At 42.6% G+C, this 24,439-nt stretch overlaps 1 protein-coding gene across 1 annotated transcript; it reads left to right on the top strand.

The window, feature by feature from the left end:
* Positions 1–2,489: 2,489 nt before the first annotated feature.
* Positions 2,490–22,603, top strand: KCNV2 (potassium voltage-gated channel modifier subfamily V member 2; the record flags this gene model as incomplete). The annotated part of the gene is made up of 3 exons (XM_080708991.1): positions 2,490–3,899; positions 14,963–15,239; positions 22,491–22,603. 3 exons carry the CDS (start codon positions 2,490–2,492, stop codon positions 22,601–22,603), a joined length of 1,800 nt encoding a protein of 599 aa, XP_080565117.1.
* Between the last annotated feature and the right edge of the window lie 1,836 nt (positions 22,604–24,439).

Below are 24,439 nucleotides of genomic sequence, written 5' to 3'. Positions count from 1 at the left end.
GAAAACTATTCCCTATCATTGTCAAACCCCTAAGTGGCTATTTTCAAAATGAGACAAATATTTATGTTCAGATATGCGAACACCTCTAAGATACATGGTTAACCGGAAAAAGCAAAATACATAAAATTCTGTGATATATGTTAATAATAGAGAACTTATCAAATGATAGCTGGATATAGGCATATTTGTTGTTTTTATATATTTAGAGTATTCTTAAAAGTACAGCCAGCAAGTAGCACACAGTAGTTGCTTTATTAAGCCTACTGGGTAGCTGGAGATTATGGGTGGGAGAAAGGAAGAAAATTTTACTGTAGTGTATCATTACATCTTTTGAATTTACCATGAATATGTACTAGTTATTCAACATAAATTGAATCAAATGTCAATTCCATACCCAGAACAGATTTCTTCTTCTCCGCTACACCTGTTTATTTCTTGCTTTTGTCATTTTTACATATTTACCAACAAGACCATTAGAACTTTAAATGCTGCTGCAACTGTCTTTCACATGTTTCCAGCTCCAGTGTTAGCTCAGTGTCTTGATCACGAAAAGGGATGTTTTAAACCACTGGGTTTTTTTTTTTTTTTTTTTTTTTAAGGTCTGGGGATGGAACCCAGGGGCATTCAACCGCCAAGCTACACGCCCTGCCCTATTTTTTATTCTTTATTTTGAAACAGGGTCTCACTATGTTGTGGAGGGCCTCACTAAGTAGCTGAGGCGGTCCATGAACTGTGATCCTCCTGTCTCAGCCTCCCGAGTGCTGGGATGACAAGTGTGCGCCACCACGCCCGGCTCTAAACCAGTGTTTTGAAGGATGAAGCAAACCCTGTTTTTCTTAGAAGGAAGTCTGGCCACTTTGAACAAGGTCCTAAAAATCCTCTTTCAATCAATCCTGTGATTCTACCTTCAAACACATCCTTATCTTTTATTTTTTGTTTTTTTTTTTTCACATCATAGATTTTTTAACATAGTTGCACATATATGACATGTAAAACACTTTTCCGAGCTTTTAAACTTAGATGTGAAACTCTTAAAATACACTGAAATTGAACATAGTTGCACATATATAGGACATGTAAAACAGTTGTCCGAGGTTTTAAACATTGTTGTAACTAACATACATAAGAAGTTAAACTAAATGTTATATTAGTCCTAACGTTAACTGTAATCTCAATTCTAATCATATGTGAAACTCTTACAATACACTGAAATTGAACATAATTGCACATATATATGACATGTAAAACAGTTGTCCGAGGTTTTAAACATTGCTGTAACTAACGCACATAAGAAATTAAACAAAATGTTATATTAGTCCTAACGCTAACTGTAATCTAAATTCTAAACCTCTGTGAAACTCTTAAGCTACACTGAAATTGAACATAACTGCACATATATATGACATGTAAAACACTTTTCCGAGCTTTTAAACATAGTTGTAACTAGCACATTTAAGAAATTAAACTAAATGTTATATTAATCCTAACATCCTTATCTTTTAAAAGAAGGAAAGGAGAGAAAGAAGCTGAAATATACTTAAAAGCTGGCTAAGCCAGGTGCGGTGGTACACACCTGTAATCCCCGCACTTGGGAGGCTCACACAGGAGGATCACAGATCTGAGGACAGCCTCAGCAACGTAGCAAGAGTCTCAGCAACCAAGTGAGACCCCGTTTCAAAAACAAAAAATAAAAAGGTCCAGAGGTGAAGCTTAGGAGTAGAATGTCCCTTGATTTAATATCTAATACCCTACACACACACACACACACACGCACACACACGAACTGGCTAGACTCCACAGTAGTGCTCTGTTAAAGAGAATCCACATTAGAAAATGTAATCATGTGAATGGATGGAAAAGAGGTTAGATTAAGATCTTATAGGATCTAAACCAAGAGTTGCATGGAAGGGGAAACTGAGCTGTCGCAAGGTCAGCATTCTATTGCTCTTTGTTATCCCTGTTAATAGTGAGTTTACCCAGGGCGGAGGCTGCAGTCTCAATAGTGAACTATGAAGACAAAAGCACCCATATTCTATGGTTAACTCAGTTGATTTTATCTCCGCACACATACTCTAAGCACTCCTGGACAGCAAGGTTGAGCGACGTTTTTATTAGCAATAATCTCTTCCTTCTTCTGATTATCTGGAGATTTAAGGCCACATAATCATCCTCCACGTCAGAGTGAAGGGGAGGGATGGGGGAGGGAGCTGGCTAAGAAGCCCCAAATCCCTCCTAACACTTGCTTCTTCCCTCTCAGCAAGATTACAGTAGTAGACAGGCTCGGCCTTGCGTTCAGACCTGGCAGGCTGGGCTTCAGGGCCCGAGGATTAGCAGTTCTGAGGACAATGCCGGAGCCCCCAGGTATGTTGATACAGGCTGGTCTTTTTGTGACACAGCAGGGAACATGATCATCCTTCCAGAGGCAGTGAGCAAGCCAGGTTCCCCACAACAGCCAGGGGGAGCAAGGAAGGGGTCCAACTCCCGCAGCCATGCTGCAACAGAACAGCAAGAGGAGGCGGTCTTGGAGCTACAAACCCTGGAGCACCGCAGAGGGCGAGGACGCTCCAGACACCTGGGTGAGCCAACCCCGCAGGAGCATCTGCTCCGTAGGGGCTAGATCAGGCTCCCTGGCCAGCATCACACCTTGGACTGAGGGCAACTATAACTACTACATCGAGGAGGACGAGGATGGGGGCGAGGAGGAGGAAGAGGAGTGGAAGGAAGACCTAGCCAAAGAGGATCGGCAGCCAGAGGAAGTCACCAGTGCTCAGCCGGATGGTCACTCTGACGCTGCAGCCCAGTTGTCCGTGCTGAACGTGAACGTGGGGGGCCACAGTTACCAGCTGGACTACTGCGAGCTGGCCAGCTACCCAAAGACGCGCCTGGGCCGCCTGGCCACCTCCACCAGCCGCAGCCGCCAGCTGGGCCTGTGCGACGACTACGAAGCCAAGACCGACGAATACTTCTTCGACCGCGACCCTGCGGTCTTCCAGCTCATCTACAACTTCTACACGTCGGGGGTGCTGCTGGTGCGTGACGAGCTGTGCCCCCGCAGCTTCCTGGAGGAGCTGGGCTACTGGGGCGTGCGGCTCAAGTACACCCCGCGCTGCTGCCGCATCTGCTTCGAGGAGCGGCGGGACGAGCTCAGCGAGCAGCTCAAGATCCAGCGCGAGCTGCGCGCCCAGGCGCAGGCCGAGGAGGCGGAGGAGCTCTTCCAGGACATGCGCTTCTACGGGGCGCAGCGGCGCCGCCTCTGGAACCTCATGGAGAAGCCCTTCTCCTCGGTGGCCGCCAAGGCCATGGGGGTCGCCTCCAACCTCTTCGTGCTCATCTCGGTGGTGGCGCTGACGCTCAACACCGTGGAGGAGATGCAGCACCAGGCGGAGCAGGGCGCGGGGGGCGGCGACCCGCGGCCCATCCTGGAGCACGTGGAGGTGCTGTGCGTGGCCTTCTTCACGCTCGAGTACCTGCTGCGCCTCGCCTCCACCCCCGACCTGCGACGCTTCGCCCGGAGCGCCCTCAACCTGGTGGACCTGGTGGCCATCCTGCCCCTTTACCTGCAGCTGCTGCTGGAGTGCTTCACGGGCGAGGACCAGGGGGGCGGCAAGGGCTCCCCGCGGGAGCACGACCTGGAGACCGTGGGCCGCGTGGGCAAGGTGGGCCAGGTGCTGCGCGTCATGCGCCTCATGCGCATCTTCCGCATCCTCAAGCTGGCGCGCCACTCCACGGGGCTGCGCGCCTTCGGCTTCACGCTGCGCCAGTGCTACCAGCAGGTGGGCTGCCTGATGCTCTTTATCACCATGGGCATTTTCGCCTTCTCGGCAGCCGTCTACTCTGTGGAGCACGACGTCCCCGGCACCAACTTCACCAGCATCCTCCATGCCTGGTGGTGGGCTGCGGTGAGTACCAAGGCCCTTGGGCTTCTTCTCTCTGTCCTCTTCCCCAGCCTCAAGGAAGCTGTTCCTTCGTTGCCTTGGTCAGCAGCCTTCAGGCGTGTCTGCTGGTCTTTTCTCAGCCTTGCAAAAGGAAACTACTCTTTCTACCCCATCGCTGCCTCCAGCTAACAAAATGGGGGTGGATGTTGAAGAGTTGGAAAGAGACTGTATAGTCTATTAAGTAACTTGACTTGGTCCTAAAAGCCTTCAAATCCAGATTCCATCTTAAAGCCTTGCATACGGGGGAAAGCCCACCAAAGTCCTCTGTGCATGTGTGTCATTATCCGTATGAGCTGCATTGTGGTGCAGAACTATAGTGCACCAAAAAAAGTATTTAAAAAAAAAAAAAACACTAGCTAAGCATGGTGGCACATGCTTGTAATCCCAGCATTCTGGAGGATACCAGTTTTCAGACAGCCTCAGTTACTTAGGGAGGCCCTTCACAACTCAGTGAGACCTTGTTTCAAAAAATAAAAAGACTAAAATATAGGGCTAGGAGTGTAGCTTGGAGGTACAATGCCCCTGGGTTCCATCCCCATTTACACATTTACACACACACACACACACACACACACACACACACACACACACCCTTCCATAGGCTAACTTTAGGAGAGATTCCTTGTAGATGTGGGATGCTTCATCAGCATCATCTGATTTGTAATTTCCTATTAAATGGTTTGTGAAGTTGATCTCATTTAAGCTTCACAACCCTGTTGAAGTGGTTGTTATCACCAGTTTTTAAGAAGATGACAAAGAAGAAGTAACTTCAGTTTTCAAAAGAAACTGTAGACTTACACAGGGAAGGAGGTTAGATTTGGCTGAACAGCACTGACCCTAACTGAAATCCCACTGCCTCTGGTTTTACTTAAATCTGTGCATAGAAAATAAAAAATACATATATCTAATACTAAAACTAGTTCTAAGCTCACTGAAGTTCTTTCAGTGACTAAGTATAGTTGTTCGAGTAGTTGAGGTACAGAGGGTTTGGGTTTAGGCACAGCCATGGATGGCAGAGCCAGGATTAGAAGCTAAACCTGTACAAATCCATAATCCATGCCCTTTCCAAGCTAGGGCACCATCTTTTCAAAAGCGTGTGTGTGTGTGTGTGTGTGTGTGTGTGTGTGTGTGTGTGTGTGACTTGTCTATTTTGTATAGTTAATGCACTAGTTATTTTTGTCATTTTTTGGGTATTTGCTTTCATATACTAACTTATGTCATTTATGTAATATCTGCATTTCTGATGTGCTAGATGAATCCCTAGAAACAAAGGCTTACCAGGTCTCAAATTAATGATTAATCTGGCATATATGGGAGAATGGGAGAAAACTAGATGTCTTTTCTCCTTATTTTTATTTAAGGTAGATTATAATGCCTTCAGAGACAGTACACAAACGAACGAAAAGCATGTATTTTCAGCATTAACACTGATATGTTAACACTGTATGTTAGAGCCTACAAGTCTAGTGTAAAATTCTGAGATGAGCCACCTTAGGGCTACGAACAGTTCAGTGAAGCATAATGAAAGATTAGAACACCAGGCTCTAGTCTTACATCTGCAATAGTTACCGTGGCTCAGAATAATTGTGAGACCTCGATCCATCATTCCCTCTCCTCAGTTTCCATATTTCCAGATAGGAAGCTAGACTTGTGAAGTTCTCCAATCCAGCGAGTCTTCCTTCTCTTGAAAACGGAGTTCAAATACACACAAGAACATGTGAGCTTTCTTCAATGACAGGAAGACATTAGGCTCTTCTGAATGAGCTAGCCAAATGCCGCTCCTCTGATCATATTCCAAGTGACGAAAGGTCATTCCCATAGCAGATAAACCATGTGTACAGATGGGGCTCACAGAGGATGATTTGTCCCTAGCAAATGACATTTACTTTGGAGGTGACTAAGCAGGAAGGCCAAAGAGCAAATCCACGTGCTGATATTATAATGCAGGGTTTTAGACTCAAATTTTATTCATCCAAGTATCTTAGAAGGCCAGCATATGCAGGCAATGGACCCAAAGGATCATTTGTACCATTTCTAACCCAAAATGGTTTTTAATATTTTATATATTAAGATAAATATTGTATTAATTATATCATTAGTATTAGATTTTTACTTTTTAAATATTTCTTGAGGTGAATGCCCATTGATTAATTTCCTCATCCATTTAATACACAGTGGAACGGTGGAGTTTAAATGTTCAAGTCATCCCCTTTTATGCTGTTTGAAATGCTTTTATACAAAACAAATATTTTCCGTAATTTTACAACAAAATTTGAAATGCCAGTCAGCTCTTATCCATAATAAAATTTACCAACGTATTGCTTTTACCAATGAAAGGTTTTTGTGGGTTTTTTGGTGGTGGTGGTTGTATTTTGGGGGTTTTGTTTTTGGTACCCATTATCTCTATCAAACACTGTTTTCACAGATCAAATTCTGCGTATTCTCATCTTTCCACTTAACAACTTTACCCTTTACCAGTGACCTTCATCCATTTTATTCTGAGGTTGATACTAAAAAAAAAATTAGATAAAGTATGGATAGCTTATATATTTTTACTAAGTAAATCTGTGAACACAGGAGAATTCCCTTTGATAATCTAGGACTGCTGCATTCCCCAGAAGTGACACTTTTAACGCAGTTGTCCTCTGTACTTCTGATTGCCTTGAACATTATATAGTAAGGGTTATTTTCATAGAGCAAAAAGGAAAGAAAAAGAAACATCATCAAAATGATGCAGACAAAGTGTCGTGGTTCTTGTATGTAGTTAAAAGGGAAAAGATGCAAGCTATTAGTATCCATTCCTCCTCTTAACCACAAAAACCTCTTCACTGAGCAGGAGGTTTCTCACCACCACCAATATGCTAAGGACTAGGGATACAGAATGATGGGGGGAGAACGAAAGGTGGAGCTTTCTCCATCAAGGAGCTACATACTAGTGGATAAAGACAGATAATCCCCTCAGATATTGAGTGTCTGTTGTAGGATAATGGGACCGACAGCAATTTGGATGGTAGAATTTCATTTGATAGTATGGTCAAAGAAGTCCTCTTACAGAAGATATTGAATGATATGAAGAAATTCCCCTAAATACACATGAATAAACAGACATGAGAAATTGAGGAATAGAATCCTAAATAGCGATTTGGTGGTCTCCAAGTATTTTATTGATCATATCTCATAATTTAAATCTTTGATCACAAACCATATGTATATGTTTTGACATGTGTGTGTGTTTTTTTTTTTAAGTACTAGGGATTGAACCCTGGGGCATTCTACCTCCAAGATGCTCCCCCAGCCCTATTTCTTTAAAATATTCTTTATTTTGAAACAGAGTCTCACTAAGCTACATATGACCTTACTAAGTAGCTGAGGCTTGCCATGAACCTGTGATCCTGTCTAGCCTCCCCACCAAGTACTGGAATTACAAGTGCGCACCACCATGCCTGGCTCATATTTCACTATTTATATATAACTTATAAGTTATTTATTGCCAAAGAAATGATGTATCATAAACCACCCAAAACTCAGTGGCTTAAAACATCAAGTGTTCCTTTTGCACATGAGTGTAAAAACAAGCAGTTTAGTCTGGCTTTAACTGGAAGGCTCTTCTCATTAAGTCACTTGTTCTCATTTCTGATGGTGAGCTAGATGGCAGGTTGATGAGGAGGCTGGGTCACCTGTCCCTCATCCTCCAGCAGGCACATACTGATAGCTATGACAAAGGGTGAGAGGGAGATACAAGCCCAGTCATGTAAGCACTGTATTTCTTTCTTCCATAGTTGCTCAACCCACTGAGTTGTATATGCTCAACCCAAAGCAAGACACAAGGCCACATTTAGTCAAGGGGCATCCTCAGGTTAGCACACCCCAAAAGGAAAGTACTATGAGCCAAGTGCTAGGTGCAAACCTATAATCCTAGTTATAGACTTAGGAGGATGGAAAGAGCACAGGTTTGAGGCCAGCCTCAACAATTAATGAGACCCGCAGCAATTTAGTGAGACCCTCTTTCAAAATTAAAAAGAAAGCTGGGGCACAGTAACACACACCTGTAATTCAAGTATTTGGGAAACTGAGGCAGGAGGAGTGCAGGTTCAAAGCCAAGCTCGGCAACTTAATGAGACCCTGTTTCAAAATGAAAAATAAAGCTGGGCGTGGTAGCGCATGCTTGTAATCCCCGTGCTTGGGAGGCTGAGACAGGAGGATCACACAGGTTTGAAGCTACTTAGTGAGGCTCTCCGACACTTAGTGAGACCCTGTTTCCAAATAAAATATAAAATGGGTCTGGGAGTGTAGCCCAGAGGTAGGAAGCCCCTGAGTTCCACTCTCAGTATCACGAAAGAAAGAAAGAAAGAAAGAAAGAAAGAAAGAAAGAAAGAAAGAAAGAAAGAAAATAAGTATAAGCCAGGGGTACAGCTCAGAGATAGAATGACCCTGGGTTCAATCTCTAGCACTCCAACCTCAAAAACAAAGAAGAGAAAAAAAGAAAATGAAAAGCACTATGAAATTTGAGGACAAAGAAATTGACCACAGAACAATATAAAAGAACTAGGTTCAATAACATAGGCATTCTATTGCGGTTCTATATTACTGTTCAAATATATCAGATCCTTCAGAAAACATACTCAGAAATTGACAATTTCAAAGTGAGATAAAGAAAACCATGACTGATATTTTATGCCATTCCTGAGCTGTATTCCTTTTGGACTTTTCAACACACATGATACAGATTTTCTAATCCAGTCTCCTATATTTTTTATTGCTTTCTGGATAACCCCAGGCCCAACTTGTTTTTAATTATCTTCCTTCTCTCTATGCTAAGGAGCCTGCAACCTTCTTCTATAATTCAACTCAGGTTTTTAAAGATGAATACAATCATTTTTGTTATTTTGAATTCTTCTACAGCTGCAAAGCAAATCCCTCATGGATCCTTACATCTGCAAAAGCTAATGCATTAGGATATAAGGTAGACCCATCTTACTCGTCTGTCAAATAGAGGTTATTTGTGAGTGCTAATGTAATAAGAAACATATGTAAAACACTAGCCTGTAGTAAGTCTGCAATAAATAGAAGCTACCATGTTTGACTAGTTGATAGTCTATCACACAGAAGCAATAACCTTTGCTGCCAGATTCCTTTTGGGGGAAATCAAAACAAAAGTGATTCTTTCTCTACTGGGGCAAAGAGAGAGACTGTGAAATATACAAAAGGGTCTGATGTTCTGTCATGGGAGAGCTCCTGAGTATGCAGATAAACAGGCAACACCTGGAGCAGCTCCCACTCCCGGGTTGACTGGGAGTGGAGAATGCATGATACAGCTCAACAAAAACAATTCACTCTAAGATGGAGTTGGAATCATCAGCTTCTTGTGTGGGTATGTTTTTAAGTAGAGAAGGGCAATCAGACGGTCAACAAACCATTTCCTTCTGAGCTTTCCAGAGCAAGTTGGAAGTTGTAGAAAACAAACATCCAACCATGGCATGAACTCATCAAAGACTCTCCAAAGAGAAAATTTACCTCAAGCCGAGGCACCAGATAAGTGTGCCCCCAGAGGCCATGCTTCTGCCTGTGTTTTTCTAAAGTATGTTATCATTTCCTCACAAATAGCTGGCACTTAGAAAAGTCACTGAAATTTATTTTGATCGATTGATTGCTTTGAGGAGACCTATTTGGAAGGTAAATTAGGTCACAGTCAGGAAAACAGAAACCAAGGTGGGTATTTGATACGAGGAAATAGATATAGGTATTAGAGCAAGAATCAAAACTGCAGGGAATAGCTGACCTTAAAATTGGGAGAACAAATTGGGGAAGGTAGTGTTACCAGAGTACTGTGTAGGAGTACTGTGTAGCTTGTGAAGAGATTTCTGATATGGGACTTCATGGTGTTGGGAGTGATTAAAAAATGTCTGAACCATAGCTATCTTCTGTTATTGGAAGGATGAAGTTAGAAACCCCAAACAGCAACTAAGACCCCTACGTCTTTGTCCCACCGTCCAGTCTCCCCAACATGCCTTTCCTTCGCAGAACATAAACAAAGGACAGCAGCTAAGGGAATCTTTGAAATGTAATCTGTAGACTCCCAGCTTCAGAATTACAGAAAGAGTACAGAGGAGCGTCAGGCTTGCGACTGATAAACAGCAAGGAGTACCTGGCACAAAATGTGTTCAAGTTGTCCCAGCCCCTTTAGAAACAGCACAGGACCTATAGATGGGACAAGGTTTTGAAGACACTTTATGACTCTTAATTTTGGTCTCCTGATTTTAGAGTGGTCCCTTTTTATGTCTTTAAAGTTTGCTCTTCCTGTTGTCCCATAAAAATTAAGTGGAACGTGACAGTTTAGAGGGCAGGGAGAGGTGCCAAGAAAGCTGAGAAAGCAGAGGGCACCTCTGCTCAGCGCCTGCTTGTGGGTAGATTACTAGAGGCATTTGTGGCTTTGCTCTAGCTTGCGCACCTCCTCCTCCTTGCACCATGTAGGTACACACTACACACTGGGACTGTAACGTACAGATGAGGGCGGTTGTTCCCTTTAGGGTGATCACCGCAACCTCATTCTAACAGTGCTCCCACCAGTCAAAATATTCTTTGAATTTCACTGAGGAATTGCCTTCAGAGCCCATGACTTGTACCTTTGCTTCTTTTATATTTATCATTTTTGAAGCTGTATTCAGCATTTTAAAGTAGTTAAAAGACATGAGTTTAGCATTGGTACCTAGACTTAACTATCAAAACATAAAACACCTTATAACAAAGTTTTACCACTGAGTCTTTTGTTCAAATTATAATCCAAAGAAAGATTTTCAAAATATTTGTTGCAATAGTAGCATGGGTAAGTAAGTACCTTTTTTTTTTTTTGGCGGTACTTTTTTATTCTTTTTGCAGGTCTGGGGATGAAACCCAAGGGCATTCGACCTCCGAGCTACACCCCCTGCCCTATTTTTTATTCTTTATTTTGAAACCGGGTCTCATTGAATTGCAAAGGGCCTCACTAAGTAGCTGAGGCTGTCCACAAACCTCAATCCTCTGGTCTCAGCCTCCCAAATGGTGGGATTACAAACGTGTGCCACCACGCCCGGCTTTTCTTTTTTATTTTGAAACTAAGTTTTATAGGGCCTCACCAAGTAGCTGAGGCTGGGCACAAACCCGCAATCCCCCTGTCTCAGCCTCCCAAGTACTGGGATTACAAGTGCATTCCACCACACTCAGCTCCAAGTAATGCCTTTGAAACCGACTCCTTTGAAATACAACATGCACAAAGTTATATGATAATTTTAGAAAACAAAATCAGTCGTTACCACCTTCAATTCTTTGGGAAAACTAAAAGATGTAAACATTACTTTCAAATATTGGTTTTATGCCCAATATTTGAAATATTATTGAGATTTTTTTTTTTTTTTTTTGGTGGTACTGGGGTTCCTGGAAGCCCTCCTTCCTCCGGGCTACACTCCCAGACCTATTTTATATTTTTGAAACAGGGTCTCTTACGCCAGCACGGCTGGCTTCGAACCTGTGCGATCCTCCTGTCTCCGCCTCCCAAGCGCGGGGATTACAAGCGTGCGCCACCACGCCCGGCTCGAAATATTATTGAGATTCTAATTCCTAGATGCATTGATTTCTTGGTGCTAAGACTTTATCTATGCCTAGTTCCTTAAGAAGGAATATAAACATTCCTTGTTGAAGGAGAAATTCAAGTATAGTCATTTTAAAATTTTGGAGGAAAATTTGATGCATGTCCTTATAATATTTGGCAGGTCAGGATTCGCTGATTAGTGAGTGAGTTGCTGGGAGAAGGTCACATTCTGGTATTTGGGACCCAAAGCTAAAGAAAATATATCTAAGTTTTCAACAGAACAGTAAGTTAACAGCTTACAGAGTAGTGGAGCTTGACAGTTTTCTGGATGTTAAGACAGACTGCAGATACTTGGTTATATTTCCAAGCCCGACCTCTGCTAATGTAACAACTCACTCTGTAAAGTCACTTAGGCTAGTCTGGGGCCTTCAGTGTTTGATGTCCATCTAGGGAGAGATGCTTTGCCTATGGAACCTGGAGAAAAAGTTCTGTGTAGCCAAGGAATCCCAAGTTCTTCCCTGAGCCAAGAAACAATTATCAGATCATAAATTAACTGAACATTTTGAACAAATTCTTGGGTACCAGTCACACATAGCCTTCTAGCAGAAGATATCTTTTCTCTGAAATTAGAGATCCAAGATCACACAAAATATCTAGACCATATTATGCACATAAAACATTTACTTTCCTTTAAGCCAAATCTCTTTACTTTTGACTTTTCACACAAATTTTAGCCAAAAAGTAGCGCGCGCACACACACACACACACACACACACACACACACACACACACGAGTTGAGGTTGGAGATGAAGCAGAACCAATGTGGGGAGTTATCAAAAGCTTAACATACACACTTTTTCTTATTTTCCTTCCTCTGGTTCCTCTTAGTCTTCCCTCCCTCCAGATCCTGGACTCTTGAGCACTGGTATCCTCCAAGCTCTTTGCTGGATTTTCATGGATGTTTCATACTCTAAAATGACCCCCTCCTGCCACTCACCTTTACATCCAAACTCTTTTGCCCTCTTCTAAGGAAAACTGACTATACGTTCAGACAGTTATGAATGATGGTGTTCATGCCAAAATTATTGCTTAGTTCATACACCTGGATAGATACCCGAGTTGTGTTCTTTTACTTTGTTCCAGTGACAGTACACACACACACACACATGCAGCCGGCTATGACTGCATCCATCATTGTCTTTTATCACCCTCTCACCCAGAAGGTAGGAAAAGGAGATTCCTACCAGTGCCAGAGGACACCTGTCTCCCTAGTCTTGGTCCCCCAGCACTTATTAGAAGTCAGGGAGCAGCCCATGGTCTAATAAGGTTAACATGCAAAGCTTCTGGTAGAGTGCACTCAAGGAATGTTGGTGTTTGTCTCACTTCTGCTGTGGTGGGGGGCTGGGTTGGCCCACATGATATACTAACATTATTACTCACATGTCCTGTGCCAGGCACCTTGACTTCCATACCAATCCTGTAAGGTTGGTACTGTAATTCTCATATGTCAAAAGTAGAAACTGAAGCAGAGAGAATTTAGATGTTTGCCCAACCAACACAGCTACAAAGTGGATTTAGGAAGTCTAGTGCGGTACTTGTTTCTTTAACTTGGTCTACATCACCTGGCCTCTTCTATGCTTGCTTGTATTCCTCTACTGTGGGAAATAACATCCACCTTTCACCAGAGATGGAACAGTGAGCCCTGGCGCTCACCTGTCCCTTTCTATGAGCTGGATAGAGCTCTTGTTCTTATCAGCACCACCAGATTTGCTCAGCTGGCTCATTTCTCCATTTCATTCTAGTCAATCAATCATACTTGTGAGTTCAAAGTAATCCTTACATCATCAAAACAAAAATGCTTACCTTTCTAAGCTAAAGGCCACTTCAGTATGGTCAACATGGAGACTTTGTATGACTATTGCCGCCTGCTGGAAAATTTTAGCAACAGCTACACAAATCCATGGAACAGTGAGTGCCCCCTGGAGTTGTGCAATGTGAAATCTTTAAGACTGTAAGCAACAGCATACTTAAGAGGCTTCAGGAACTTAGCCAATAGTCTGGGACCAGAGAAAGTACATGAGGCATAAAAAAGCAGTCCCTAGGGTTCTTCTGTGGCTACACTAGCTGATAACTAGTCCCATGGGTATCTGCATTTTAAAACAATCTTGTTAATCCCAATAAATCTCTAATTAGTGGAATTTAAAATGGTGTAACAAGAGTGATAAGAATTTCATTTAAACTGAGCATGGTGGCGTACACTTGTAGTCCCAGCACTTGGGAGGCTGAGGCAGGAGGATGGTGGTTCGCAGACAGCCTCAGCTACTTAATGAGGCCCTGTGCAACTTAGTGAGACCCTGTCTCAAAATAAAGAATAAACAATAGGGTTAAGGGTATAGCTCAGAGGTAGAATGCCCCTGTTCTGCGCGCGCACGCACACACACACACACACAGTTCATTTAGGGTAAACAATTTTGGTTGGTGAGGTCTTCCAAAAGTCCCTTCATAACAACAACAGAGTGTGTTTCTCCCATCACTGGCAATCAAAGTGCTTTCATGTGAAATACCTCAATTGAATTATATAATGACTATGAGAAGCATGATAATTGTCTTAATTTTAAAGATCAGAGGGGGACAGTGGAGGAGCTTAATGCCCTGTATGTGCCTGGTACTGTGTTGAATGCTTAATATTCATTAGTCTTCACAAGAGTCTTGAGAGTTATGTAGTATCCTCCTATTTTAGGGGAAGAAAACAAGGGTGTCAGAGTCTGAATGTTTTGCTTAAGTTTCTCCAGCTGGAAAGGTTCAGTGTCAGAACTTGAACTCTACTCAGACTCTTTATAATATATACACACCTGCGGGAAAACCCAGGGAAGCCCTGTCCCAGTGCTGGCCTCATCTCAGGGAAGTCAGGACAACAACCAACACTTATTGGGCACATTCTGTACTAGGAACGCACTATGATGTCTTTTTTTTTTTTTTTTTTGGTGGTACTGGGGTTCCTGGAAGCCCTTCTACCTCTGGGCTACACTCCCAGACCTATTTTTTATATATATATATTTGAAACAGGGTCTCTTACGCCAGTGCGGCTGGCTTCGAACCTGCGCGATCCTCCTGTCTCCGCCTCCCAAGCGCGGGGATTACAAGCGTGAGCCACCACGCCCGGCTCTATGATGTCTTAAATGTGTTTTACGATAACCTCTTGAAGTAGATATCTTTCCCCCCATGCTGTATATAAGAACATTTGAGTCACAATCAGGATTCAAACCAAGTATTTTAGCTCTGTAGCCTGTACTCTTTCCATGACCCAGGTACTACAGACAGGCTCTCTGGTACCTCCTAAAGCTGGCTCCATGAGTGGCTGTTACATGTCCTGTGCTCGAACCAGGGAAAACTCGATGCCTGCTTCTCTTTTCTATTTCCTCATGTAACTAACAATTCTTTCCTGCTTTCCCTCTTCTACAGGTGAGCATCTCCACCGTGGGCTACGGAGACATGTACCCAGAGACCCACCTGGGCAGGCTTTTTGCTTTCCTCTGTATTGCTTTTGGGATCATTCTTAATGGGATGCCTATTTCCATCCTCTACAACAAGTTCTCCGATTACTACAGCAAGCTCAAAGCTTACGAGTATACGGCCATACGGAAGGAGAGGGGAAAGGTGAACTTCATGCAGAGAGCCAGAAAGAAGATGGCTGAGTGTCTGGCTAGAAGCAACAGCCAGCCCACTCCAAGGCAAGAAAGTATTTCATAGGACACATGGCTGGTAGATCCCAGGAACTCCAAGGCCTGCTTGTATTGCTCCCCTTTAAAAATCATCACAGTTGGCAGCACAGACCTGTGAAGTGGACATACACAAAAAGCATTCAGTTCAAAAAGTTCTGCCTCTAGAAACGCTTGTTTTGGCCCAAGCTCAGAATGCCTCAGGTTGCTGTTTAACTGAGCCGCACGTGAGACTCTAACCTTCCCCATACGTTGGTAATGAAAGTTTCTTGAGAGGTATAACATCTTGGATTTCTCTTTTATCTCTCCTGGTGTCTAGCTCAATACACAGTTTTGGACTTCAGTTGAGTTGAGAAGAATTTTCTTACTTTAAGGAAAAATATTTTACTTTTCCAGGAAAACGGAATGAATATTAAAGCAGGAATCATATGAGCTTTAGAGTTAGACCAACCTCTCAGAATCTCAGATCCATTCACTTCATGGTTTGAAGCAAGTTACTTTAATCCTGAGCTTCAGTTTCTTAAGTTATGAAATGTAGGTAATAATACTTATCACATAATATGAGCGTGAGGATCAGAGATATTGGTAAATTCTCAATAAATGATAACTGCTAACATTGTTTGAGTGGGTATTATCTAATAGACTCTCTAAACCAGTGGGGCTTTACCAAAACCAAAGTTAAGTCCCAGTGGGACATATAGCAACATCTATAGATATTTCTGATTGTCATTACTGTGAGGTAGAGGGAGGGAAGGGGGGGTCTTCTGATATCTGGGACAGTGCTAAAATTCCTACAGTGCACAGGATAGCTCCCCTAACAACAAATCATCTGACTCAAAATGTCAATAATGCCCAATTTGAGAAACTTCAGTCTAATCATAGATCCCTGAACTTATTGGCTTGCTGACTTCACTTCAGAAAAAAAAATTACTCAGTGTCACCCTGGACACTTCCTTTCTTTTTTATGCAACGCCCTCCAATTGCATTCAAGGCTACCATCACTCCCCCCTGGATTGTTTCAGCACTGCCCCTGCCAATAGTATGGCCAACTTTGCGATTCCATGCCTCAAGACTTACTATAGGAGACCCCAACTTGACCTTTGAAACATGTCTGTGTTAATTCTCCCTCCCTTAAAAGGAGCCCCTACTGTTGCCATGTCTCAGGCCCCCTTTCCTTCCATTTACCACGAAAGGGGAAAAACCTAAGCCTGCCTTTGAACAATTGCTTTGACAGAACAAGAGACCTACTCTGAGCTGTCTGTGGATGTGGAAACCAGTGCTCACAGTGGTCAGTCATTTCTCTCCCTCTGACTTTTTCTCTTAATTTCCTTCTCCCTTCATAGGGCTGTTGGAAATTGAAGACTTGAAATAAAAGGCTTATCTGAACTGAGCCACTGGAGCTTGCCACACTGTCAAACTTACAGGTGTAGGCCCAGTCACACCCTGAGGTATCTTACAAATAAGAGTAATCATTGCATATCTTATGATGGCAATCATCAGACTGTACGTTATATAGTACTATACTATACAGAATGTTTAGCATATAACTTCATTTAACCTTTAATATATAGCTATCTGCTTTATTTAGGAAACAATTTGGCTACGCTGCCATAGCCAATAAATGGTGGGACTGAATATCAAACCCCAAGGATCTTGCTCAAAGGCCACACTTTGAGCTCTCACTGCAGCAGGGTCACCTGCTGTGCTCATTGGTGTGCTGGACCCACCTGACCACACTCAGGTGTTTGAGTCAGTAGGTCCTGGCAGGGCAGAGGATTTGTATTTCTAACAAGTTACAGGTAATACTGCTGGTCCACAGGAACACACTTTGAGAACCACATGTCTTTGCTCTGCCCCACCCAAAGGGAGCTATGATTGTGAAACCAAGCCTCAGCTGGCAAAGTGAGCTCCAGATCTCCCTCTTACTCCCATATATTCTGATCACCAGTGACCTGGCTAGCGGGTGCTGTGGCACACACCTGTAATCCCAGTACTTGGGAGGCCAAGACAGGAGAATTGCAGGTTCAAAGCCAGCTTCATACACTTAGCAGGACTGTAATCAATTTAGCAAGACCCTGTTTCAAATAAAAATGACTGGGGGTATAGCTCAGAGGGTAGAATGCCCATATGTTCAATCCTTAGTACCACAAAAACAAATAGAGAAATAAATAAGTAACCTGGCATCTGAAGGGTGGACATAAGTCCTAATGTTGTAAGTTTGCTAAATAAAATACAAGATACCAAGGTGTCCCGATCCATTTTGTGCTGCTATAACAGAACATTTCAAACTGAGTAACTTATAAGGAATTATAAAGAACAGAAATGGATGGCTTATAGTTCTGGAGCTGGGCAGTCCACGGTGAAGGTGCAGGCAGGTTTGCTTGTTGGGTGAGGGCTGCTCTGATGTTGCATTATTGCTGCGTCCTCCGGAGAGGAGTGCTGCGTGCTCTCAAAGTGATAGGTGAGTTCACCAAAGGCTGCACAAAACCTTTCATGAAGTCCTCAGTTCCATTCACAAGGAAGGAGTTTCATGGTCCAATCATCTCTAAAATACCCTACCACATTGGCAACACTTGGCTTTTGGGAGACACCCATTCAAAAAGCACCAAGTAAAATTAAATTTCAGGTAAACAACAAACCGCTTTTAGTAGATGCATGTACCAAATAGTAATATAAACTTCTACTAAAAAAATCATTATCTATCTTAAATTAAAATTTAATTGGGTGTGTTCTATTTTTCTTTGCTAGATCTGACCATCCTATATTTTCACTTTTAAGAGACCAAGTTACCTCATATGGATAGAAATCGCTCCCAAGCTTTCAAGCCCCACCCAAGCAGTTGGCCCCTCAGTCAAGCGAGGCTCCTCTTCTCCTCTTGCCAAAAAAGAGGAGGAGGAAATTTGAATCGGTCTCCTTGCCAGATACAATCATGCAGTTACAATGTGCAAGTGGTCCATGCAGAGCACAGCTCATATAACCACCTGACACAACCCAGCCGACACCCCTGCTATCTACCTCCACCCCTCCTGCACCTTCTGAGGGAAGGGTTTGTTGACGAAGGTGGCTTCTGGGGTTAAGAAGCACAGGGATTAGGAAGGGCCAGGGCTTATCACCCCTCCCTCTGCTCAAGGTCCAGAGAAAATGACCCCAAACTGCCTAACAGAAGAGACTCCAACTAAGGAGTGGGGACTGGTGAAGGCAGGCTTGGCAGAGATCTCGATGACAGAGATGGAACTTTCCAGGCCCCTGGGGTGGAATCTAGAATATGGCAGCAGGCCGCCTCCTCCCGATCTCACCGGTCACATCTGCTCAGACAGCTGTGCACTGTCTCCCCAGCAAATAGACAGACAGAATGGAGTTGAAACTAAAAGAACATTTTATGCATTTTACTCTACATTGTGCACAGAACCAACAATATTCCATGTAATTCTCTAGTTGTCCCGTGAAGTAGGTTTCAAAGTGTTCACTTACAGAGGCGAAGCCACATTGAATTGGGTCTGGGCTTTAAATCTGGTACTAACATATAAGTACTACTTACTATGAAGTTGAACCATATACAATTTCCATTTTCATTTAAAAAACCAGCTAAATATTTGCAATTACATCTGGCATTACCTACAGTTGTATGATCACAATTTCTCTTAACCTGTTTCTGCATTGTTAAGTGGAAATTTCTACACTGTTAAGTGTCTTGAGATTGTAGTGGTAATTAAATGATGTATTATGTTTAAAATCCTAAGCCGGGCGTGGTGGTGCACACATGTAATCCCCGCGCTTGGGAGGCAGAGACAGGAGGATCGCGTAGCTTCGAAGCCAGCCGCGCTGGCTTAAGAGACCCTGTTTCCAAATAAAAAAATATAAAATAGGTCTGGGAGTGTAGCCCAGAGGTAGAAGGGCTTCCAGGAACCCCAGTACCACAAAAATAAAATAAAATAAAATCCTTAGCACACTGTTTGGCACATATGATATAGTAAATAAATATAAATTATCATCATCATCACTACCACCACCAGCATCACTGTTTTGCTGGCTACACAAGAAAATTGTGCAGACCCAAGAGAGCCTCTTGTCACTGAGAAAAGGGTTCTGTAGATGACGGCTTTTGAATCCTATCCTTTTAGGGCTCTGCACAGGGTCAGGGGCAGTGCGTCCAAAAGAACTTCCTGCAATGATGAGGCCATTGTACGCTCTCTGCTACAGTAGCCACTAGCTACTGAGCATTCGAAATACAGATAGTGTGACTCAGAAGTGAAGTTTTAAAGTTTAATTTTAATGATTTTCGCTTCAAATGGGTACATGTGGCTAGAGGCTACCACATTGGACAGTGTAGATGTAAGCTTTTCTTCTATCCTCATGGAAGTATTTGCTTCCAATGTCAGGAGAAGGGTTTGTCTTTTAGAGGGGAGCAGAAGCAAGAAAAGAAACATAATAGTTCCCGTGTTGCAGCTAGAAACTGGAATGGGTTTTCAGACCAAGATATGTATTATTGAAAATCAATATGGTCTAGCTAATTGGTGAGCCTGGATGGCTTTCTTTCTTTCTTTTCTTTTTTTTTTTTTTTTTGGTGGTACTGGGGTTCCTGGAAGCCCTTCTACCTCTGGGCTACACTCCCAGACCTATTTTTACATTTTTATTTGGAAACAGGGTCTCCTAAGCCAGCGCACGCGGCTGGCTTTGAACCTGCACGATCCTCCTGTCTCTGCCTCCCAAGCGCGGGGATTACAAGCGTGCGCCACCACGCCCGGCGGCTTTCTTTATTTTTAAAGCAGTAAGAAGATAAAACCCTCCAAAATTTAAGTGATAGTAACAAAAATGTGTGAGATGATTGTGACCATTATCCAAATGGTCTCAACTTTACCCTGAATACTTAGGGCTTTTTCACTTGGCCTGTCCTGAGGCCATGCCCTTTTTTAAAACCCTTTTTTCCTTTCCAACAATACTAGATAGAACCCAGGGTCTCATATTTGTGAGCCAAACACTGTACCACTGCTTCAGCCTCCTCAGCAGCTGGAATTATAGGCATGTGCCACATACACATCTTAAACCTCTAACCCAAATTAAGTAAAAAATTTGTTTTTACTTAATTTGTTTTTTACTTACTTGTTTTACCTCAGCTGCAAGAAAAAAAAGAGTGGCATCTTCACAAGAAATATTTTCTTAAAAATAAGAGAAAACATTAAGATACCACCTACAGAAAGGAAAAAAGCAGGTTTCCAAGGATACTAGGTATAGGAAATAGGTTTAAGATCTGTTGAGCTCCAAGTGCTTTTCTTCCAGGCGGATGCCCTAGTCCCCCCTAAATAAGGAGGAATGTCATTCCTATACCCCAGCCCAGGCAGAAGCTATTTCTGCAGCCTGATCTCAGATATGACATCCTTAAAAGTCACACAAATGTGTATTCTGCATTCTACATTTATTCCGTGTGTTGGGCCTTCTCCATCTGTCTTTCCACAGCTGTTACGTACCCTTTCCTGCTTGGCTGTGTAGCTCAAGGGTTCTGTCTGCCATGTCTATAGCAACCAGGCTCCAAGCCCTCTGGCAGGAAATCAGCAGATGGGAGGACATCTTGGGTGTTTTCTCCCTGTCTTCTCTCTCTGTCCACTGGTAATCTAGGCAGCAGCTGAGTTTCTACAGCCATGGATCAGAGAAGCAGCCCTCTCATTTGGGTAACAGCATTCATAGGTTCCAGAATACCCCTCCTTCCTCTTGTTCCTTCAGCCCTTGGACTTCCAATGGGGCTAGTCCCTGCATATCTTACCACTCCTTTGTTTCCTTTGTCCTGACCATGCCTCCATAAATAGAATCTTAATTAAGATCTCTTCAATTGAACTATTTGAGTATACCATTTTCTACTGAAACCTTGATTAATACATGTTATATATTATATATGTATTTATTTTGTATTCCCCAGATTGTTAAACATTATCCATCCCTGACATATCACCACAGACTAAGTAAAACAGTCCAAAAATTAAGAAACCAAGAGGCATATCCAGTTCACAGTTGATTGGCAGGGAAGTGACAATTGACACCCATAAATCCTAATAAGTGATTCACTCTTCCTGTCAAAAGCTTCCCACTCTGCCCTCTTCAGGAGCAGTTTTCAATTATTCAACCTCTTGAGTTCCCTTACTCAACCCCATTCCACATATACAAATGTATTTTCCTAAATATATGATAGGATAGTGTGCATAGAATCAGTTGAATGTATGCAACTAGGAACAGGAAGTTTTGGTGCCCTCAGAGGACATAAAGAAGTCATCTTGGCCAAATTTCTACCTTCATTCAGATGAGGTATATTCACCTTGTTTTGTAGGTAAAATAATTGGAACCCAGAAAAATTAAGGAAGATGTGTATAGATATGTCTGTTTACCATGCTGACACCTACCTCCTTTCTCATGTCCACAGGAGAAATTGTTAATCAATGACATTACTCTTTCCCATTGGAAAGACTTGTCTACAGTTCTCCAGCAACCAACACAAATCTACCCAATTTGACATTCAAAGTCTATTTGCCATCCTGGCACTTGTTCTCAGGCTTTAAGGATAAGGAAGAGCAACTAGAAACCAGTCTCTATTGTCTCCAGTGACTATTCTTTTTGAAAGACTTTCCTATAAATTCAGAAAAATCATGTGAACTATGCTCATGCTATCCTTAGTACCTAGGAAGTTTTAGTAAGTGAACTTCCCTGAACCTCAATTTCCACATTATAATATGAAGCTTATTGACCTCCCTGCTAGGAAGATTAACTAATAGGTGAATGCAAAGTACCTGGCACTATACCCATCATATAATAGGTGCCCTGTTCATGATAGCTCTTACTCATTTTTATAGACAGGTCAGTGATATGCACCATCAAGAGTGTGTCCTTCTATGGTGGTCATCAAAGTCACAGTCATTAGGCTATTCATAAATACTTCAGTTCTCCTGGAATATGTTTCCACATCACATGCAAGTTACATGTAGCCAAGTGGCTTGCTTTGGCCAAGAGAATGTGAGCAAGAGAGACATGTAGTACTTTTCAGTAGAAACATTTAATTGCTGCTTCTCTATTCCAGGCATTTTCTGGGGTTTTATAATTGTGGAAACAGGCATCACAGCAAGGGTTCCAAGTACCAGTGATGAGGGGAACCCCAGGCTGACCCCCATTGGCCATGTAGTGTCAGCGAAAAATACAACTGGGTTGAGCAAGGCACAGAGATTTTGTAGTTGTTTCTTCCTTCAGCCATAATCAAATCCAACTTAAATAACACTCCTTTCTTCATCAAGGTGCTAGGGAAGCTGAAACTTCTGTCTCACAACAGAGAAATTACCTGAAAAACGCTCATATTCCCAAAGCAATTGACTCGATCTACATAGTGCTGGATAAGAATGCTGCTTAAAATGTATCAAATGCCTACTGTATGCCCAGCATTTTTCTGGGGACTTTATGCAAACAAATGTGTAGACAGGTCTCATATATATTAAATGTTCAAATACATGCCCATTATCATTTTCACCATTATTATGCATGTTGCATATGACACGATCCTTATGAAAACCCAGAGAGATAGACTGTTAATGTCTCCATTTGATACAAGAGGAAACTAAGACACAAAGCAGTCATGACATATGCTTGAGGATTCAGAGGCAAGAAATGTTGCAGCAAGGGTGAACCCAAATATGCCCGAAACTAAAGTCCTCATCCTTTCCAGGATGCTGTAAACACTGCCCAGTGAGGACTGATACAGTCTGTGCAGCCCGATTTTCTGGGACAGCTGTGCTTCCCACTGATGGGACAGGCGCCTCAACACCAGAACTGTCCTTTGCTTCCACACTTGTGGCTGTTGTAGACTAATATATTGAGATGGGAGAGAAACTGGACTCCCCCAGGCCAACTCATCCATGGAAATTAAGACTTGGTATTCAGGAAGATTATGTTTTTCTACCAGCTTCAAGATTCACTACCAAAAGGGGTTTCTTCCTCCCTCCTTCATTTTCTTCCAAGTCTCTTGGCTCATCTGTCATTTATTTCTATTTCATAAGTAGCATGGGACAAGGGGCCAGCAACAATTTTGCCCTGCCCTGCTCATCCCCCTAGAGCTGCAGAGTCCAAATAGGGAGGGAAAGAGAGAGCCCAGGCACGGACAGACCTACCCCTGACTCCACACACCACAGCTTCCTCCAGGCCATTTATTTCATTAAAGCACAGGATGCTCAAGGGAACCTTGGGAAAGGGGACAATTTCATTTTCCCTATGCCTTGGAAATTAAAATTCCCTCAAAAAATAATTTTCTTTGTTCTTTGAGAAAGCTGAGGAGAAAAAAGAAAAGGGGTCAGTGGAATGAGAAGTAAGAAAAGGAGAGATAGAGGAGAAGGAAGGTAGGAAAATTGAAAGATATACAGAAGAAGGGAAAAGAGATTAAGATGAGTAAGGAAGAAAACAGCAAGAATAGAGTAGCAATGAAACTGGTTCGGGGCCTTCATTTTATCTGTAAGACATCTGAATTTTCATCATTTCCCAAAAGTTTAATTGGTAGTTTGTTGCCAGTCATTAATATATTGCCAAAGATATTTTATGGATTCCCTTCCTGATGATCCCACTAATACCTCCAGAAAAGCCTAAGACTCCATGAGTCCCACACTGCTGACTTATATCCGTGGTTCATCTGAAATGGCATGGAACAGTGAGGAGGAGGCGTTTTTTAGGCCAACTGACCTGGTGGCTTCAACGTGCAGTCCTAACACTTGTTTTCACACGACAAATACTTATTGGCAACCATATATGTGCCAGTCGCTGTTCTGGGCACTGGTTATAGTGAGCAGAATGCCCTGTCATCATTAGACTTCTATCTAGACAAACAAACTAAAAAAAGACTTGGAAATCAAACCAGAGACCTTGTAGCTCCTTGAAGAGGGCATAGGCTCAACATTTTAATATAGACACAGGTAAAAAAAACTTTCTCAACAAGACCCCAAAGGCACAAGAGACTAAAAGGCAGATCAATATGTGATATTGCATTAAACTGAAGAGCTTCTGTACAGCAAAGGAAACTATCAAGAACCTCAATCGAGAGCCAACAGAATGGGAGAAAAATCTTGCCAACTATTCCTCTGAAAGAAAACTAATATCTAGAATATACAGTGAACAAGAAACTCAGTACAAATTACCCAATCAAAAAATGGGCAGGTGAACTAAATAGACACTTCATAAAAGTGAAGAAATTCATTAAAGAAGA

This window comes from Muscardinus avellanarius (genome assembly GCF_963383645.1).
Source record: "Muscardinus avellanarius genome assembly, chromosome: 13".
In the NCBI taxonomy this organism is placed as follows: Eukaryota; Metazoa; Chordata; class Mammalia; order Rodentia; family Gliridae; genus Muscardinus; species Muscardinus avellanarius.
The sequence above is the reverse complement of the archived record's forward strand: the minus strand, read 5'-3'. Positions and strand labels throughout refer to the sequence as shown.